Below are 16,989 nucleotides of genomic sequence, written 5' to 3' on the forward strand. Positions count from 1 at the left end.
GGACAAGACCCCCACGGGGGACATGGGGGAGGGGGGGGACAGAGCCCACGGGGGATGGTGGGGGATGGACAAGACCCCACGGGTGAACACTTGGGAGGGGGGAAAATGGGAGAAAAAAGCCACGGGGGACACTGGGGGGTGGGGGGGGCAGGGCAGAACCCACGGGGGACACTTTGGGAGGGGGAAAACCCCACTGGGGACATGGGGGGGGGGGGAAGACCCACGGGGGACATTTTGGGGGGAGAGGGGAGGGGGGGAGGGGAGGGAACCCCGCGGGGACGTTTGGGGGTGGGCAGACCCCACGGGGGACACTTGGGCGTAGGAGGGGGAAAGGCCCCACGGGGGGACACTCGGGGGGGGGGGGAATGCAGAAAACCCCCCGGGGGGGGGTCCCCCCACGGGGCTGACACGATCGCGCGTGGGCCGCGAAGGAGGCGCAGCGGCATCGGCCGGGGCGGTGAGCGCCCGCCTGGCCCGGGAGGGGGGCGCGCGTGGCCGTGGCCGACCGCGACCGTGGGGGGGGCGCGGGCGGTGGCGGGGGGCTGCCCCCGGCTGGGCCCCCCCCCGGCCCCCACGCGGGATTCGCCGTGGACGTGGGCTCGGCCCCCGCCGTGGAGCAGCTCCTGGCCGCCGTGCAGGTGGGGGGGGGGGGGGGCGGGGGGGGGGGGCTTTGTCATCTCCCCTCCCCCCGTGTCCCCATTGTCCCCAGTGCCCCCCCCCACGTCCCCAGTGTCCCCCCCATCCCCATGTCCCCCCCCATCCCGTGTCCCCCCTGTGTCCCCAATGCACCCCCCACCTCCAATGTCCCCCCCCGTGTCCCCCCCATCCTCAATATCCGTCCCCCAATGTCCCCCCCGCCCCTCCAAGCCCCCCATCCCCCCTTCTCCTCACACCCCCCCCATGTGCCCCTGCCCCCCCATGTCCCGCAATGCCCCCCCCCGCATCCCCCCCATGTCCCCCCCATCCCCGATATCCCCCCCAATGTCCCCCCCATGTCCCCACACCCCCTCAATATCCCCACGCCCCCCCGTGTTCCCCCCACCCCCCCAAGCCCCCCCCATCCCCCCTTCTCCCCCCAACCCCCGCTTGTCCCCCTGCCCCCCCCTTGTCCCCACACCCCCCCACACATCCCCACACCCCCCCCCGTGTCCCCCCCCCATGTCCCCCAATGCCCCCCCCATCCCCAGCGCCCCCCCCGTGTCCCCTCTGTCCCCCCCCAACCCCAATGTCCCCCCCGGGTCCCCCCCATCCCCATGTCCCTCCCTTGTCCCCACGCTCCCCCCCCATGTCCCCCAATGTCCCCCCCAATGTCCCCCTGCCCCCCATGTCCCCCCCATCCCCAATGTCCCCCCAATGTCCCCCCCACCACCCCAAGTCCCCCCCCATGCTCCCTTCTCCCCCCAACCCCCCTTGTCCTCCTGCCCCCCCCATGTCCCCACACCCTCCCCATGTCCCCCCCATCCCCAATGCCCCCCCGTGTCCCCCCCGTGTCCCCCCCATCCCCAATATCCCCCCCAACGTCCCCCCCCTTGTCCCCACACCCCCCCAACGCCCCCCCCGATGTCCCCACACCCCCCCCAATGTCCCCACACCCCCCATGTCCCCCCCATCCCCAACGCCCCCCCCCATGTCCCCCAATGCCTCCCCCCGTGTCCCCCCTGTGCCCCCCCCATCCCCAATATCCCCAACGTCCCCCCCCGATGTCCCCACGCCCCCCCAACGTCCCCAACCTCGCCCCCAATTGTGTCCCCCCCCCCCCCCCCCCCCAGGAGCATTTCGGGGCCCCCCCCAGCATCTGCGTCAGCTGCGCCGGCATCACCCGCGACGAGTTCCTGCTGCGCCTGGCCCAGCCCGCCTTCGACGAGGTGCTGCGGGTCAACCTCAAGGTCTGGGGACATTGGGGACACCGGGGACATTGGGGACACCCCCCTCGACGTCCCCCAATGTCCCCGTGACCCCCCCCTCTTGTGTCCCCCCCCCCCCCCCCAGGGCACCTTCCTGGTGACACAGGCGGTGGCACGGGCGCTGGTGGCGGCGGGGGCGCCCGGCGGCTCCATCGTGCTGCTGGGGAGCATCGTGGGCAAGGGTGGCCCTTGGGGACAACGGGGGACAGCGGGGGACACCTTGTCCCCCCCCCCCCCGACTCCTGACCCCCCCCGACCCCCCCCCGCAGGTGGGGAACCTCGGCCAGGCCAACTACGCCGCCTCCAAGGCGGGCGTCGAGGGGCTGGCCCGCAGCAGCGCCAAGGAGCTGGCCAGGTTGGGGACACTCGGGGACACCGCCGGGGGGGTGACAGTGTCCCCAAGGGGGGGGGTGGCACCGCTGTGTGTCCCCTCCACACACACACACGCGCTTTAAGGTTCGGGATCCGGTGCAACGCGGTGCTGCCCGGCTTCATCACCACCCCCATGGACGGCCAAGGTGCCCCCCAAGGTGCTGGAGAAGGTAACGGAGGGGACACTTGGGGACATCTGGGGACACTTGGGGGCGTCTGGGGACACCTGGGGGCGTTTGGGGACACCTGGGGGCGTTTGGGGACACCTGGGGACAGCGGTGGCATCGTGCTGTCCCCCCCCTCAGTTCGCAGGGCAGGTGCCGCTGGGACGCCTCGGGGACCTGAGGGTGAGTGCCACCCCCCCTGGGGACACGAGTGCCACCCCCCTTGGGGACACGAGTGTCACCCCCTAGGGACATGGGTGTCACCGTGTCCCCCCCCCCCCCAGACGTGGGCCGACGTCTGCGCCTTCCTGGCGTCCGACGACAGCCGCTACATCACGGGGGGCCAGTGTGGAGGTGACAGGTGGGGTGTCCCTGTCACCCCCCCCCGTGTCCTTGTCACCCCCCCCCCCGTCGCCGTCGGGGCCCCCCTTTTCTCCTTGCCACCCCCCTCGCCGCAGGGTCCCCGTCCCCCGTGGGGCTCTGTCCTCGTCCCCAACCCCAAAGTGTCCTCGCGTGTCCCCCCCCCGTGTCCCCCTGTCCCCCGGTGTCCCCATTCGGGGGGGGGTCCCCCCAGTGTCCCCACCCCCGGTGTTCCCATCCCAATGGGTCCCCCCCGGCCAGGTCCCCGCCCTTGGGTCCCTGTCCCCCTGCGGTGTCCCCATCCCAGGGGGTCCCTGTCCCCCCGGTGTCCCCCCCCCCAGTGTCCCCATCCCAGGGTCCCCCCCCCCCAATGTCCCCATACCAGGGGGGTCTCTGTCCCCCCCCCCATGTCCCCATCCCATTGTGCCCCCCCCCCAGTGTCCCCATGCCCTGCAGTGTCCCCGTCCCCCCCCCCCCCAGTGTCCCCAACCCAGGGGGTCCCCCCCGATGTCCCCATGTCCCCCCCCCAGTGCCCCCCCCCCCCACGTCCCCACGCCCCCCCTCTCTCCTTGCAGGGGGTCTCTTCATCTGACGGATCCGTCCCCCCCCCCCCATCCAAAATAAACCGAGCTGTGTCCGCAGCTGCCTCCTCGCGTGGTGTCGTCCCCCCCCCCCCCGGTGTCCCCCGGGTCCCCCCCGGTGTCCCCAAGCCCACCCCCCCGGTGTCCCCAAGTGTCCCCCGCCCCCCGGTGCCCTGGGGACCTCCCGGCGGGCGGCGCTAGGGCCCCGCACCGCCCCCCCTATACCCCCAAACCCCGCCCACCCCTTCCCATTGGCCGAGCCGCCCGAGCCGAGCCGTCCCTGATTGGCTGCGAGGCGAGCGGGGGGGGGGGGTGGGCGGCAGCGTGCCGGGTGCGGAAAGGGAGCGCGAGGGGGGCGGGGCTAAGGCGGCGGGCAGGAAGTGACGTCGGCGGCGGCCGGAAGCGGCGGAGCGGGAGCCGCCGGGAGCGAGCGGGGGGGGGGGCGCGGGGCGGGCCCGGGGGGTCCCGGGGGGGTCCCGGAGGATCCCGGGGGGGTCCCGGGGCCGCCATGGCGGCGCCCGCCAACGCGCAGAGCGCCAGCAAGACGTGGGAGCTGAGCCTCTACGAGCTGCACCGCACCCCGCAGGTCCGGGGGGGGGGTGGGGGGGAAGGGCCCAAGATGGCGCCGTGAGGGGGGGGGGGAGGGGGCCTGGCACCCTAAATAGGGCCCTGAGTGCCCCGGCGGGGTGGGGGCGGGGGGGTCGTCGCCGTGCTGGGGTATGGGGAGGGGGTTCCGACCCCATAAATGGGGCCCTGAGTGCCCCGGGGGGTGGGTTCAGGGGGTTGTCTCCAGATTGGGACGGCGGACGGGGTCCCGATACCCTAAATGCGGCCCTAAACGTCGCCCTGAGTGCCCCAGGGGGTGGCTCAGGGGGGTGTCTCCGTGCTGGGATATGGGGAGGGGGCCTGACGCCATAAATGCGGTCCTAAATGTGGCCCTAGGTGCCCCAGGGGGTGGGTTTAGGGGGTTGTCCCCGTGTTGGGATAGGGGACGGGGTCCTGACACCCTAAACGCGGCCCTAAGTGTCACCCTAAATGCCCCAGGGGGTGGCACAGGGGAGTGTCTCCGTGCTGGGATATGGGGAGGGGGCCTGGCCCCATAAATGTCGCCCTAAATGTCACAGGAGGAGGGTTCAGGGGGTTGTCCCCGTGCTGGAATAGGGGAGGGGTCTTGCCGCCCTAAATGTGGCCATAAATGCCCCAGGAGGTGGCGCAGGGGGTGTCCCCGTGCTGGGATATGGGGAGGGGGCCTGGCCCCATAAATGTCCCCCTAAATGTCACAGAAGCTGGGCACGGGGTTGTCCCGATGCTGGGACAGGGAATGGGGTTCTGCCGCCCTAAAACGTGGCCATAAAATACCCCAGAAGCTGGGCGCAGGGAGTTGTCCCCGTGTTGGAACAGGGAAACGGGTCCTGCCACCCTAAATGCCCCCCTAAATGCCCCCAAAACTATGCACAGGGGTTTGTCCCCATGGTGGACAAGGGGCAGGGTCTTGCCACCCTAAACAGCACCCTATATGTCCCTTAAGCGCCACAGAAAGTGGGTGCAGGGGGTTGTCCCCATGGTGGGACAAGAAATGGGGTTCTGCCACCCTAAATGTCCCCCTAAATGTCACAGAAACTGGGTACAGGGGGTTGTCCCCATGCTGGGACAGGGAATGGTGTCCTGCCACCCCAAATGTCCACCTAAATGTCCCCATAAGTGCCCCAGGAGATGGGTGCAGGAGATGTCCCCATGCTGAGACAGGGAACGGGGTCCTGCCACCCTAAATGTCCACCTAAATGTCCCCATAAGTGCCCCAGGAGACGGGTGCAGGGGATGTCCCCATGCTGGGGCAGGGAATGGGGTCCTGCCACCCTAAATGTACCCCATAAGTTCCCCAGGGGATGGCTGCAGGGGGTTGTCCCCGTGGTGGGACAGGGAACGGGGTCCTGCCACCCTAAAAGTCCCCCATAAGTGCCCCAGGAGGTGCGTGCAGGGGATTGCCCCCCACGTGGGGACAGGGAACGGGGTCCTGCCACCCCCAAACCCCAAAGCAGCAGCTCCCTGGGCTCGGGGACACCCCCCGTCGCTGCGCGTGGGGCCGGCCCGCGTCACGGCGTGTCCCCGTGTCCCCCGCAGGAGGCCATCATGGACGGGACGGAGATCGCGGTGTCGCCGCGCAGCCTGCACAGCGAGCTGATGTGCCCCATCTGCCTGGACATGCTGAAGAACACCATGACCACCAAGGAGTGCCTGCACCGCTTCTGCTCCGACTGCATCGTCACCGCGCTGCGCAGCGGGTACGGGGCTGGGGGGAGGGGGGAGAAACCCACAGTAGGGGGCATAAAACCCACTGCGGGGGGGGTAAAACCCAACAATGGGGGCGTAAAACCCACTGCAGGGGGGTAAAACCTGCCACAGGGGACATAAAACCCACTGCGGGGGGGTAAAACCTACAGCAGGGGGCATAAAACCCACTGTGGGGGGGTAAAACCCACCACAGGGGGCATAAAACCCACTGCGGGGGGGTAAAACCTACAGCAGGGGGCAGAAAACCCACTGCGGGGGGGGTAAAACCTACAGCAGGGGACATAAAACCCACTGCAGGGGAGTAAAACATACAGCAGGGGGCATAAAACCCACTGTAGGGGGGGTAAAACCCACTGGAGGGGGGATAAAACCCACCACAGGGGGCATAAAACCCACTGCGGGGGGGTAAAACCTACAGCAGGGGGGTAAAACCACCGCGGGGGGGGGTAAAACCCACGGCAAGGGGGGGTAAAACCCCTGGGGGAAGGGGGGAACCCTGCAGGGGGGTAAAACCCACTGCAGCGGGGCAAAAACACAATGCGGGGGGGGGGGAAAACAACTGCGGGGGGGGTGAAACCCACGGCAAGGGGGGGTAAAACCCCGGCGGGGGATAGAAAAAAACCCAACGCAGGGGGTAAAACCCAACGGAGGGGGGGGGAAACCCAACGCGGGGGGGCGAAAACCCAACGCAGGGGGGTGAAAACCCAACGCAGGGGGCAAAAACCGAACAGAGGGGGGGAAAAACAACTGCGGGGGGGTGAAACCCACTGCGGGGGGGCTCCTGAGGGCGCCCGTGACCCCGCCTTTCCCCCCCTCCAGGAACAAGGAGTGCCCGACGTGCCGCAAGAAGCTGGTGTCGAAGCGCTCGCTGCGGCCGGACCCCAACTTCGACGCGCTCATCTCCAAGATCTACCCGAGCCGCGACGAGTACGAGGCGCACCAGGACCGCGTGCTGGCCAAGCTGAGCCGCCTGCACAACCAGCAGGCGCTCAGCAGCAGCATCGAGGAGGGGCTCAAGATGCAGGCCATGCACAGGTCAGACCCCCCCCAAAAAAAATATTTGGGGGTATTCGATGCGTTTGGGGCGATGGGCGACGTTCTTGGGGCGTTTGACGACGTTCTTGGGGCGTTTGATGATTTTTCGAGGCGTTTGATGGTGGTTTTGGGGCGTTTGATGACATTTTCGGGGCATTTGATGATGATTTTGGGGCATTTGATGACACGTTTGGGGGCGTTTGTTTTTGGGGTGTTTGATGACGTTTTCAGGGCGTTTGATGACATTTTTGGGGTGTTTGAAGCCTTTGGGGCGTTTCATGACGTTTTCAGGATGTTTGATGGTGTTTCTGGGGCGTTTGATGACGTTTCTGGGGTGTTTGATGACGCCTTTGGGGCATTTCATGTTTTTTTCGGGGCGTTCGATGACGTTTTCGGGGCGTTCGATGACGTTTTCGGGGCGTTCGATGACGCGTTTGGGGGCGTTCGATGACGCGTTTGGGGGCGTTTGATGACGCGTTTGCGGCGTTTGACGTTTCTGGGGCGTTTGATGACGCCTTTGGGGCGTTTTATGACATTTTCGGGGTGTTTGATGATTTTGGGGCATTTGATGACGCGTTTGGGGGCGTTTGATGTTTTTGGGGTGTTTGATGATGTTGTCAGGGCGTTTGACATTTTTGGGGCGTTTGACGGCTTTGGGGTGTTTCATGACGTTTTCAGGATGTTTGATGATGTTTTGGGGCGTTTGATGGTGTTTTCGGGGCGTTTGACGCATTTGCGGCATTTGATGACGTTTCTGGGGCATTTGGTGACGCCTTTGGGGCATTTGATGATGTTTTGGGGCGTTTGATGATGTTTTTGAGGTGCTTGATGATGTTTTGGGGTGTTTGATGTTTTGGGGCATTTGATGACGTTTTTGGGGCGTTTGATGACGTTTTTGGGGCGTTTGACGTTTTTGGGGCGTTTGATGACGTTTTTGGGGCATTTGAGGACGTGTTTGGGGCATTTGATGATGTTTTGGGGGCATTTGATGATGTTTTAGGGCGTTTGATGACCTTTTTGGGGCATTTGATGATGTTTTCGAGGCTTTTGTTGACACCTTTGGGGTGTTTGATGACATTTTCGGGGTGTTTGATGGTGTTTTGGGGCGTTTGATGGTGTTTTTGGGGCATTTGATGATGATTTGGAGCGTTTGGTGGTGTTTTTGGGGCGTTTGTTTTTGGGGCGTTTGATGGTGTTTTTGGGGCGTTTGTTTTTGGGGCGTTTGATGGTGTTTTTGGGGCGTTTGATGGTGTTTTTGGGGCGTTTGACGCATTTGCAGCGTTTGACGTTTCTGGGGCGTTTGACGGCTTCAGGGTGTTTGATGATATTTTTGGGGTGTTTGATGTTTTGGGACATTTGATGATGTTTTGGGGCGTTTGATGACGCCTTTGAGGCGTTTGATGACATTTTCAGGGCATTTGATTATGTTTTGGGGTGTCTGATGGTGTTTTCGTGGCATTTGATGACGCTTTTGGGGTGTTTGACGTTTTCAGGGCGTTTGATGTTTTGGGGGCGTTTGACGATGTGTTTGGGGCGTTTGACGATGCGTTTGGGGTGTTTGATGACGTGTTTTCGGGGCGTTTTTGATTTTTTTTTTGGCGCCGTTTGATGCGTTTTCTCGACCCCGCAGGGCGCAGCGGGTGCGGAAGCTGCACCAGGAGTCGGACAACGCCACGTTCAGCGGCGGCGAGGACAACTGCGACAGCCGCTCGCACCTCAGCACCGCCTCGGCCCCCAGCCACCCCGAGGCCGGGCCCAGCCGCAAGCGGTCTCGAGCCTCCGACGACTCCGGCCCCGAGCCCGACCCCGAAGCGGCGGCCGAGGCCGGGGGCCGGGGCAGCCCCGAGCCGGGCGCGGAGGCGGGCGGCAGCGAGATCGAGCTGGTGTTCCGCCCGCACCCGCTGCTGGTGGAGAAGGGGGAGTACTCGCAGACACGGTGAGGGCACGTGGGGACACCTGGTGGCACCCACGGTGACACCGGTGGCCTTGGGGAGGGGTGGCACCTTTGGGTGTCGTCCCCAAGGCGGCTGGCGGTGGTGGCGCTGGGGCAGGATTGGGGTTGGGGGATGTTTTTGGAGGGGTCACGGTGACATTAGGGGATGGGTGGAGCCTCCAGGTGTCACCCAGCACCCCCAGGTGGCCACCACGAGGACACCACCTTGCTAAAGGGTGGCTTGGGGGCCTGGTGGCACTGTCCAGGTGTCACCTACCCCTCCCAGGTGGCCACCAGAGCAGGGTAGGGCAGGGCGCGGGGGACACCCGTGGGGCTCAGCGGCCACCCTCAGCCCCGCGTCCCCGCTGCAACACCGACCCGCGGCGCCACCGAGGTGGCTCGTGGTGGCCCCAAGGTGGCCCGTGGTGGCCCCGAGGTGACACCAAACCCCTCCGCAGCTACGTGAAGACGACGGCCAACGCCACGGTGGACCACCTCTCCAAGTACCTGGCGCTGCGCATCGCGCTGGAGGAGGCGCCGGCACCGGGCCCCGAGGCGGCGGGGCTGGAGGACGTGAGCGAGAAGCAGTACACCATCTACATCACCACCGCCGGCGGCGCCTTCACGGTGCGTGCTGGGGGGGGGCACGGGGACGGGGCGGGGGGACACGAGGGGACACGGGGGGACACGGCCGTGGTGTCGCCCGCAGACGCTGAACGGCTCGCTGACGCTGGAGCTGGTGAACGAGAAGTACTGGAAGGTCAGCAAGCCGCTGGAGCTCTACTACGCCCCCACCAAGGAGCAGAAGTAGTTGGGGGGGGGGGGACACCACCACCAGCCCCCACTCCCTGCTTTTTTGGGGGGGATTTGGGGCCCCATGGGTGCGCTGTGGGGCACGGAGAGGGGCTGGGGACAGGGGCAAAGGTGGTGGTGGGGGACACGGGGACATGCGGCGTCACCCCAGTGGCTGCTTCCCTGTCCCCCCCCCCACCCCACAGCTGCCCCCCCCAATCCCCAGCCCCATGGGGGGATCCCCCAGCCCCCCGGGGGTCCCATTCCCCAGCCCCACTCCCCCTCCCCTCCTCGTCACCGCTGCCCCCGCCCCATTTTCGTCACCCCTCGGGGACCAGGAGACGCGTGTGTCCCCCCTCCCCGGGGTCCACAGCCCCTGGCACGGCAAAAAGGGGAGCGGGGCGCCCCGGGGGGGGGCTCCCCCAACGTGTGCCCCCCCCCCCCCAGGTATGTGTGTCACCCCCCCCAGGTGTGCGTCACCCCCCCTGGGGACGGGGAGCAGCAATAAAGCAGCGCTCGGAGCCCTCCTGCGCCTCGGGTCCTTTATACGAGCGGGGTCGCAGTCCGCGGGACCGGGGGGGGGGACAAACGGACACGGGGAGGGGGGACATGGACAGACAGACGGGTGGGGGGGCTGTGGGGGGAGCCCCCCCAGCCCTCAGAAGTTGGGCTTGTGCTTCTTGAGCTCCACCATCAGGTGGTGGATGTTGATGAGCTCGGCGCGGGCGGGCAGGGCGCGCAGCGGGGGCTGCGACAGCACCTTGTGGAAGCGGTGGTAGTACTGGATCAGCTGCGTCAGCGCTCCCTGGGGGACGGGGGGAGGGACAAAGGGGGGGGGTCAGTTATCGCAGCACCCCCCCGGGGTGTCCCCCCCCAAAAAAAAAAAGCCACCTGGATGATGCTGGTGCCGTTCTTGAAGTTGCTGAAGGAGCGCATGACATCCTGGCTCAGTGCCTCCACCGCCGCCTTCCACGTGCCGGAGAAGCCGCGCACCAGCTGGGTCACCCGGGCTGGGGGGGGTAAAAAAGGGGATGGGGGGGTCAAAAAGGGGAAGGGGGGGTTAAAAAGGGGAAGGGAGGGGTCGCGGGGCCCCCCCGAACCTCACCCTCCTCCCCGCGCAGCCGCTCCTGCTGCCCCTTCTCGATGAGCGCCTCCGCCTCCTTGACGAAGGCGATCATCCCCCCGAAGGGTGGCGAGAGGATCTCCTCGATGAATTCCTGCGGGGGGGACATAAAAAAAAATGGGGGGGGGGTCGTGAGATGCCCCCCGGGGCCCCCCCATTTTGCTGGGGGTCGGGGGAGAGCCCTCCCCCCCCCCCATCTCACCTGGGTGCGGGCTGAGAGCAGCTGCTGGAAGCCCTCCACCTCCTTGCTCTCCTCCACCGCTCGCTCCTGGGGGACGGGGATTAAATCGGAGGGGGGGGGACACAAAAAAAGGGACCCCCCCAGGTGCTAAAATGGGGGTGGGGGGGTCCCCGGGGGTCCCCAATTTGTTGGGGGGGGCTCACCATGAGGACGCCCAGCATCATGTCGTAGTTGTTGATGAGGAAGACGAGCTGCTCCTTGCGCGAGGAGAACTCGGCCGCCACGCGCAGCACGAAGTTCTCCACCTCCACCTGCGTGGGCGAGGGGTGAAATAAGATGGGGGGGGCTTTGCCTGACCCCCCCCCCAAAAAAAAAAAAAAAAGCCCCCCCTCCCCCGAGACCTGCAGCTGCCCCAGCAGCGCGTGGGTCTTCTCGTTGGGGAACGTCTGGTTGATGCTGACGATGGCGGAGGAGAACTCGGCGTAGCGCCGCGTGATCTGAGGAGGCGAAAATAAGGCCGAGGGGGGGCCCCGCAAGCCCCCCCCCCCCAAAAAAAAACAACCCTATTTACGTAGTGGGGCCGCGTGTCGAGGAAGCCCAGCCTCTGCGGGTCGGTGTTCTGGATGCTCTGGATGTTCAGCTCCAGGATGTGCTCGAAGCGGGGCCACAGCATCTCCAGCAGCGCGTCCCAGTACCTGCGCGGCCCCACGGATGTTTGGGGGGGGCACGTCGGGGTTTTTTTTTAGGGGCGGGGGGGTCAGAGCAGCCCCCCCAGGACTCACTTATCGACGGCGGGGATGTTGCGCTTGGCCATGATGGCCTTGAAGCGCAGCACGATGTGGATGCAGAGGAAGACGGCGATGCCGTCGTAGCAGTCGCAGACGTAGGCTTCCATGTGCTTCTGCGGGGACGTTTTTTAGGGGGGGCGGGGGTGTCAGCGGCACGGGGCGACCCCGCCCCCCGATAAAATCCCGCTCCCAAACCCACCAGGAACATGGCCAGGGTCTTGCCCATGACGGCGTTGAAGAGGTCCTGGGCGCTGGGCCCCGCCACCATGAAGAAGTCGCAGAGGAAGAGGTACTCGCGGCAGCCGTTGTCCAGCAGCGCGTAGTGCTGGCTGCGGAACAGCGACTCGAAGGGGTACTGGGGGGGGGGGGTCAGAGCCTTTTGGGGACCCCCCCCACATTTTTAGGACCCCCCTTGGGCCTCATGCTCACCCTCACGTCGCTCTTCTGGGCGGCGTGGGGCACGATGATGGGGCCCTCCAGCTCGGCCGCCCCGATGACGCTGCCGCGGTTGCCCAGCGTGAAGACGGTGTTGCGGTTCTTCAGCGACGGCTTCGAGAAGAAGCGTGGGGGCACGGCCGGGGGGGGTGGTCAAGGACACAACGGGGGGGGGGGCAAGAATAAAACGGGGGGGGCACGTTTTGCCCCCCCACACCCTCCCCTGCCACCCCCCCCACCCCCCCAAGCAGCTCCCCAGGATATCTTTCTTGGCCGTGTCCTCCACGCCCATCAGGTCGTCCTTCTCCGCCACCTCCTCGTACTGCGGGGTGGAAAGCGGGGAAAATGAGCGCCAAAAAGGGGTCCTGCCCCCCCCCCCGCGTGCCCCCCCCAGCCCCATGGGTGTCCCCCCCACCCCACCTGGATCTTCATGAGGCGGCTGGTGTAGGACTTGAAGTAGGAGAGGTAGATCTTGCTCATGGTGTCCACGTACTGCTCCCGCAGCTCCTGCGCCACCGCCCGCTCGTTGCCCAGCAGGAACTGGTAGAAAAACCTGCGAGAAAACAAAAAGGGGGGGGTTAAAAGCAGCGGGGGGGGGGGTTAAAAATAACAGGGAGGGGGTTAAAAATAACGGGGGGGCACCCACCTGTACTTCAGCAAGGCGTTCTGCGGGATCTGGTAGTTGGTCATGGGCTTGCGGAAGGAGTAAATCTTCTGCAGGACGAACTCGCGGATTTTGGTCACCGCCTGAAAAAAAGCGGGGGGGGGGGACAAAACGGGTCAGGAGGTGTCGGGAAGGGGAGGAGGGGGTCGTTTTTTTCATTTTGGGGGGGGGGCTTGCCTTGATCTTGAGCTTCTCCAGGATGTGCTGCACGTCGGCGCAGGCCACGGTCTCCCTGAACGCCTGCTCCTTCACCGAGTTGATCTTCCCGTTGAGCTCGTGGAGCTGCTCCAGGAACTCCTGCTCCGTCACCGGCGCCTCCAGGATGGCGCTGAGGGGGGGAAATACGAAAAGCGGGGGGGACACGGGGACAGGTTTCGCGTCCCTCGTCCCTTGCCCTACCTGATCATGGGGGCCGGCACCACCAGCTCGTCCAGCAGCTGGCCCAGCTGGCGGCGCACGGCGCGGCGGTTGCGCAGCCGCAGGTTCATGGCCACCGAGTGCTCCTGCAGCGTGCGGATCTCGCAGCTGATGCTGCTCAGGGCGCTCTGGAAGGAGCCCAGCATCTGCTCCATGCGCTGCGGGGAGAGGACAGAGGGGGACTTGGGGACACGGCGGAGACGTGGCAGGGACGTCCCTGGGGACGCCCGCGGGGGCCGCCGGGCTCCGACCTCCAGGATGGCGTCGCAGGCGGTGATCTGGTTGTGCAGCGAGGCGATGTTCTCGCTCTCCTTGATGTCTGCGGGGACGGTTAAGGGACACCAGGGGACACCGAGGGACACCAGGGGACATTGGGGACACCGAGGGACCCCCCCCCCAGCCCCGTGACACCCCCACGAGAAGGATACAGTCGCGGATGGAGGCGCGCTCGACCTCCTGCAGCTCCAGCTCCACCTGCCTCGAGTACTGGCGCAGGTCCACGCCCTGCGGGGACAGCGGTGACACCGAGGGGGGGGGGTGGCACCGCGGGGTGGTGGCACTAAGGCGGGGGGGGGACGTTAAGGGGTTGGGGACGCGGGGGGGGGGGGACCTCGCTCACCGTCTTCAGGGCCTCCTGCACCAGCGCGTCCTCCAGGTTGGCCTGGATGTGAACTTGGGGGTGGGGGACACGGTGTCACCATTTCCCCCCCCCTCCCCGCCCTTGGTGGCCCCTTTTTGTCACCTCGTTCCCGCCCCCACGCTGTCCCACCCTAAGGCCGCCCCTTGGCCCCTTGCTTCTCCTGGCATTCATCCCTGTGTCCCGTTTCTGTCCCCAGGGTCCCCCCCCCGTGTCACCCCCCATCCCCCGGGCCACCCACCCCATGTCCCCCCATGTCCCCCTGCATCCTCCCCCGTCCCCAATGTCCCCCCATGTCCCCCCCATTCCCAGTGTCCCCCAAAGTCACCCCCTGTCCCCCTCCTGTCCTATGTCACCCCCCCACACTCCCCTCCTGTCCCCAATGACCACCCCATGTCCCCCCTGTGTCCCCAACGTCCCTCCCTGTGTCCCCCCGTCCCCAGGGCCCCCTCATGTCCCCCTCCTGTCCCCTGTGACCCCCCCCCCAGTGCCCCCCAAACCCCCCCCCAAGCCCCCAATGTCCCCCTCCTGTCCCCAATTCCCCCCCCCATGTCCCCCCAGTGTCCCCCCCTGCCCCCAGGCCCCCCCCATGCCCCCCTCCTGTCCCCTGTGTCCCCCCCCAGCGTCCCCAATACCCCCCCAAGCCCCCAATGTCCCCCTCCTGTCCCCAGTTCCCCCCCTCCATGTCCCCCCAGTGTCCCAAACATCCCCCCCGTGCCCCCAGAGCCCCCCCAGGGCCCCCCCACGTCCCCCCAGCCCCCTCCGCCCCCTGTCGCCACCCCCCAGCGTCCCCCCCCACGTCCCCAACGCCCCCCCCCAGCGTCCCCCCGTGTCCCCCCGTGTCCCCCCCGTGTCCCCAACATCCCCCCCCGTGCCCCCCCCGCGCACCATCGACGCCGTCCAGCACCAGGTCCTCCCCGCCCAGCTCCAGCTCGGGCTCCGCCATCCCCTGCAGGGGGTGCTCGGCCTCCGCCGCCGCCATCTTGGCTCCCCCCTCCCCTTCCCCTCCCCGCCCCGCCCCGCCCCAACCCGCGTCACGTGACGGGGGAGGGAGGGGGGCGGTGCGCTGACGTCACTTCCGCCTCCTTCCCTTCCCCGAGCAGCACCGCGAAGGCGCCGCCATGGTGGGCGCGGGGCCTGGAAGGGGAGGGGGGGGGGGGGGGGGCGGCATCGGGCGGCATCGGCGCCGGGACGGGGCGGAGGGGGACGGGAAGGGGCTGAGGGGCACGGGGGGGTCGGGGGGAACGGGGAGGGGGGCGGATGCGGCGGGGGGACCGCGCCCGGCGCCATCGGCGGCTGTCGGCGGGGTCCGCGGCCTGTGGCGATCGTGGCCGGGCCCTGGGGGTGTCTCCGAGTCCCCCCCCAGGTGTCCCCGAGCCCCCCCCCGAGGGTGTCCCCAAGGCCCCAGGGGTGTCCCCGAGCCCCTGGGGGTGTCCCTGACTCCCCCCCCCCCCGGTGTCCTCAAGTCCCGCTGGGGGTGTCCCCAAGTCCCTGAGGTGTCCCCGAGCCCCCCCCCCCCTCAGTGTCCCCAAGCCCCTCGGGGTGTCCCCAAGCCCCTGGGGGTGTCCCTGAGCCCCCCTGGGGTGTCCCCAAGCCCCTCTCCCTGCCCCTTTCCCCCCCCCCCAGGGCCACCCAGCCCCATGGCTCCTCCTTCCCACCGCCCCCGGTGACCGTCCCTGTCCCTTTGTCACGGTCCCCGTCCCCATCCCTCGGTCCCCATCCCTTGGACCCTGTCCCTTGGTCGCCGTCCCTGTCCCTTGGTCACCGTCCCCCTTTTTTGGTGACTGTCCCCATTTCTCAGTCACTGTCCCTATCCCTCAGTGACTGTCCCCATCCCTTGGATCCCGTCCCTCGGTCCCCGTCCCCATCCCCAACCCTTGGTGACCGTCCCCATCCCTTGGGGACCATCGCAATCCCTTGGGGACTGTCCCTGTCCCCCGGGGACCGTCCCCGTCCCTTGGGGACCATCCCTGTCCCTCGGTGACTGTCCCTGTCCCTTGGTCCCCGTCCCCATCCCTTGGTGACCATCCCAATCCTTTGGGGACCGTCCCAATCCCTTGGGGACTGTCCTTGTCCCCCAGTGACTGTCCCTGTCCCTTGGTGACCGTCCCCGTCCCCGCAGTCGCTCGTCATCCCCGAGAAGTTCCAGCACATCCTGCGAGTGCTCAACACCAACATCGACGGCCGGCGGAAGATCGCCTTCGCCATCACCGCCATCAAGGTGAGGTGGGGGGGGGCCTAGGGGGGGGATTTGGGGACACAGGGTGACGGGGGCGTCCCCGCCGTGTCCCCCGCTGGCCCCCCGCCCCCCCTGACGCTGTCCCCGCTGCAGGGCGTGGGGCGCCGCTATGCCCACGTGGTGCTGCGCAAGGCCGACATCGACCTCACCAAGCGGGCGGGCGAGCTGACGGAGGACGAGGTGAGGGCTTGGGGACACCGGGGATGCGAGGGGGGGGGATGCGGGGGGGGGGGGGGGACAGACGCGGGGACACTTCCCGTGTCACTTTGTCCCCGCAGGTGGAGCGCGTCATCACCATCATGCAGAACCCGCGGCAGTACAAGATCCCCGACTGGTTCCTCAACAGGCAGAAGGACGTGAAGGACGGCAAGTACAGCCAGGTGAGGCGGGAGGGGGCGCGGGGGGACACCGGGGACATCCCCGGGGACACGGCGGTGACACTGCCCGTCCCCGTCCCCGCGTAGGTGCTGGCCAACGGGCTGGACAACAAGCTGCGCGAGGACCTGGAGCGGCTGAAGAAGATCCGGGCACACCGGGGGCTGCGCCACTTCTGGGGGTGAGCATGGGGGGGGACACGGGGGGGTTGGGGACACGTGTGGGGACGGGGGCCGTGACACCGCTGTCCCCCTGTTCTCCCCCCTAGGTTGCGCGTGCGAGGCCAGCACACCAAGACCACCGGGCGCCGGGGCCGCACCGTCGGCGTCTCCAAGAAGAAGTAATTTGGCTGGAAATAAAGGCGCCTTTTGTCACCAGATGTGCTCCGGGCTGTGTCGTTTTTGGGGGGGGGACACCAGGGGCCTTGCACGAGGACTGGGCCTTGCACGAGGATGGGGGCGGGGGGTTCTTGCACGGGGACAGGGCTTTGCACGCCCACAGTGCAAGGGCTTGGGGGGGGAGCCGGGCTTTGGGTACAGCTGGGGGGGCTCTGGATGGGGTGGTCGTGCAAGCCCCGCCCACCCCGTGATAAGGGCATGCAAGCCCCGCCCATTTGCTGGCACTAGTGTGCAAGCGCCACCCGGCTGCCCTTAACAGACATGGCGGCGCCGGCGTTCCCTTGCTTTGCCCTCAACCA

General features: G+C 67.3%; 4 protein-coding genes across 4 annotated transcripts; 3 read left to right on the forward strand and 1 right to left on the reverse strand.

Annotated features, from left to right (window-relative positions):
- Nucleotides 1-462: 462 nt before the first annotated feature.
- On the forward strand, nt 463-3,392 carry HSD17B8 (hydroxysteroid 17-beta dehydrogenase 8; the record flags this gene model as incomplete). The annotated part of the gene is given in 10 exon segments (XM_080608689.1): nt 463-638; nt 1,770-1,886; nt 1,990-2,083; nt 2,172-2,259; nt 2,361-2,412; nt 2,414-2,446; nt 2,582-2,623; nt 2,725-2,778; nt 2,780-3,140; nt 3,376-3,392. Coding segments are annotated over 10 exon segments (1,034 nt in total), but the record flags the coding sequence as incomplete, so codon positions are not given.
- A 412-nt stretch (nt 3,393-3,804) lies between these two features.
- On the forward strand, nt 3,805-9,960 carry LOC308186554 (E3 ubiquitin-protein ligase RING2-A-like). The gene is made up of 6 exons (XM_080608687.1): nt 3,805-3,967; nt 5,503-5,663; nt 6,493-6,708; nt 8,339-8,644; nt 9,100-9,268; nt 9,351-9,960. The coding sequence occupies exons 1-6, from the start codon at nt 3,890-3,892 to the stop codon at nt 9,450-9,452; spliced, it is 1,032 nt and encodes a 343-aa protein (XP_080464813.1). The 5' UTR covers nt 3,805-3,889; the 3' UTR covers nt 9,453-9,960.
- Nucleotide 9,961: 1 nt separating this feature from the next.
- On the reverse strand, nt 9,962-14,716 carry VPS52 (VPS52 subunit of GARP complex). The gene is made up of 19 exons (XM_080608686.1): nt 14,567-14,716; nt 13,661-13,713; nt 13,470-13,545; nt 13,293-13,360; nt 13,024-13,199; nt 12,802-12,952; nt 12,607-12,707; nt 12,381-12,513; nt 12,225-12,282; nt 11,955-12,088; nt 11,725-11,880; nt 11,520-11,638; nt 11,309-11,432; nt 11,139-11,234; nt 10,941-11,048; nt 10,759-10,824; nt 10,539-10,650; nt 10,325-10,443; nt 9,962-10,238 (listed from the first exon to the last, which is right to left on the reverse strand). The coding sequence occupies exons 1-19, from the start codon at nt 14,658-14,660 to the stop codon at nt 10,092-10,094; spliced, it is 2,091 nt and encodes a 696-aa protein (XP_080464812.1). The 5' UTR covers nt 14,661-14,716; the 3' UTR covers nt 9,962-10,091.
- Nucleotides 14,717-14,738: 22 nt separating this feature from the next.
- RPS18 (ribosomal protein S18) lies at nt 14,739-16,671 on the forward strand. The gene is made up of 6 exons (XM_080608688.1): nt 14,739-14,802; nt 15,801-15,899; nt 16,011-16,097; nt 16,196-16,297; nt 16,382-16,473; nt 16,561-16,671. The coding sequence occupies exons 1-6, from the start codon at nt 14,800-14,802 to the stop codon at nt 16,634-16,636; spliced, it is 459 nt and encodes a 152-aa protein (XP_080464814.1). The 5' UTR covers nt 14,739-14,799; the 3' UTR covers nt 16,637-16,671.
- The last annotated feature ends 318 nt before the right edge of the window (nt 16,672-16,989 follow it).

This window comes from Anser brachyrhynchus (assembly GCF_964034855.1).
Source record: "Anser brachyrhynchus genome assembly, contig: SCAFFOLD_665, whole genome shotgun sequence".
NCBI lineage: Eukaryota > Metazoa > Chordata > Aves > Anseriformes > Anatidae > Anser > Anser brachyrhynchus.

Excerpts from the sequence above, each read along its gene's own strand:
- RPS18 (XM_080608688.1), top strand. Across the intron at positions 15,900-16,010 it reads TCGCCATCACCGCCATCAAG|GGCGTGGGGCGCCGCTATGC; the intron begins GTGAGGTGGGGG and ends TCCCCGCTGCAG. Across the intron at positions 16,098-16,195 it reads GCGAGCTGACGGAGGACGAG|GTGGAGCGCGTCATCACCAT; the intron begins GTGAGGGCTTGG and ends TTGTCCCCGCAG.
- LOC308186554 (XM_080608687.1), top strand. The coding sequence starts at position 3,890 with ATGGCGGCGCCCGCCAACGCGCAGAGCGCCAGCAAGACGTGGGAGCTG. Across the intron at positions 3,968-5,502 it reads AGCTGCACCGCACCCCGCAG|GAGGCCATCATGGACGGGAC; the intron begins GTCCGGGGGGGG and ends TGTCCCCCGCAG. Across the intron at positions 8,645-9,099 it reads GGGGAGTACTCGCAGACACG|CTACGTGAAGACGACGGCCA; the intron begins GTGAGGGCACGT and ends ACCCCTCCGCAG.
- VPS52 (XM_080608686.1), bottom strand. The coding sequence starts at position 14,660 with ATGGCGGCGGCGGAGGCCGAGCACCCCCTGCAGGGGATGGCGGAGCCC. Across the intron at positions 12,283-12,380 it reads GCCGCCTCATGAAGATCCAG|TACGAGGAGGTGGCGGAGAA; the intron begins GTGGGGTGGGGG and ends TCCACCCCGCAG. Across the intron at positions 10,825-10,940 it reads TGATGCTGGGCGTCCTCATG|GAGCGAGCGGTGGAGGAGAG; the intron begins GTGAGCCCCCCC and ends CCCGTCCCCCAG.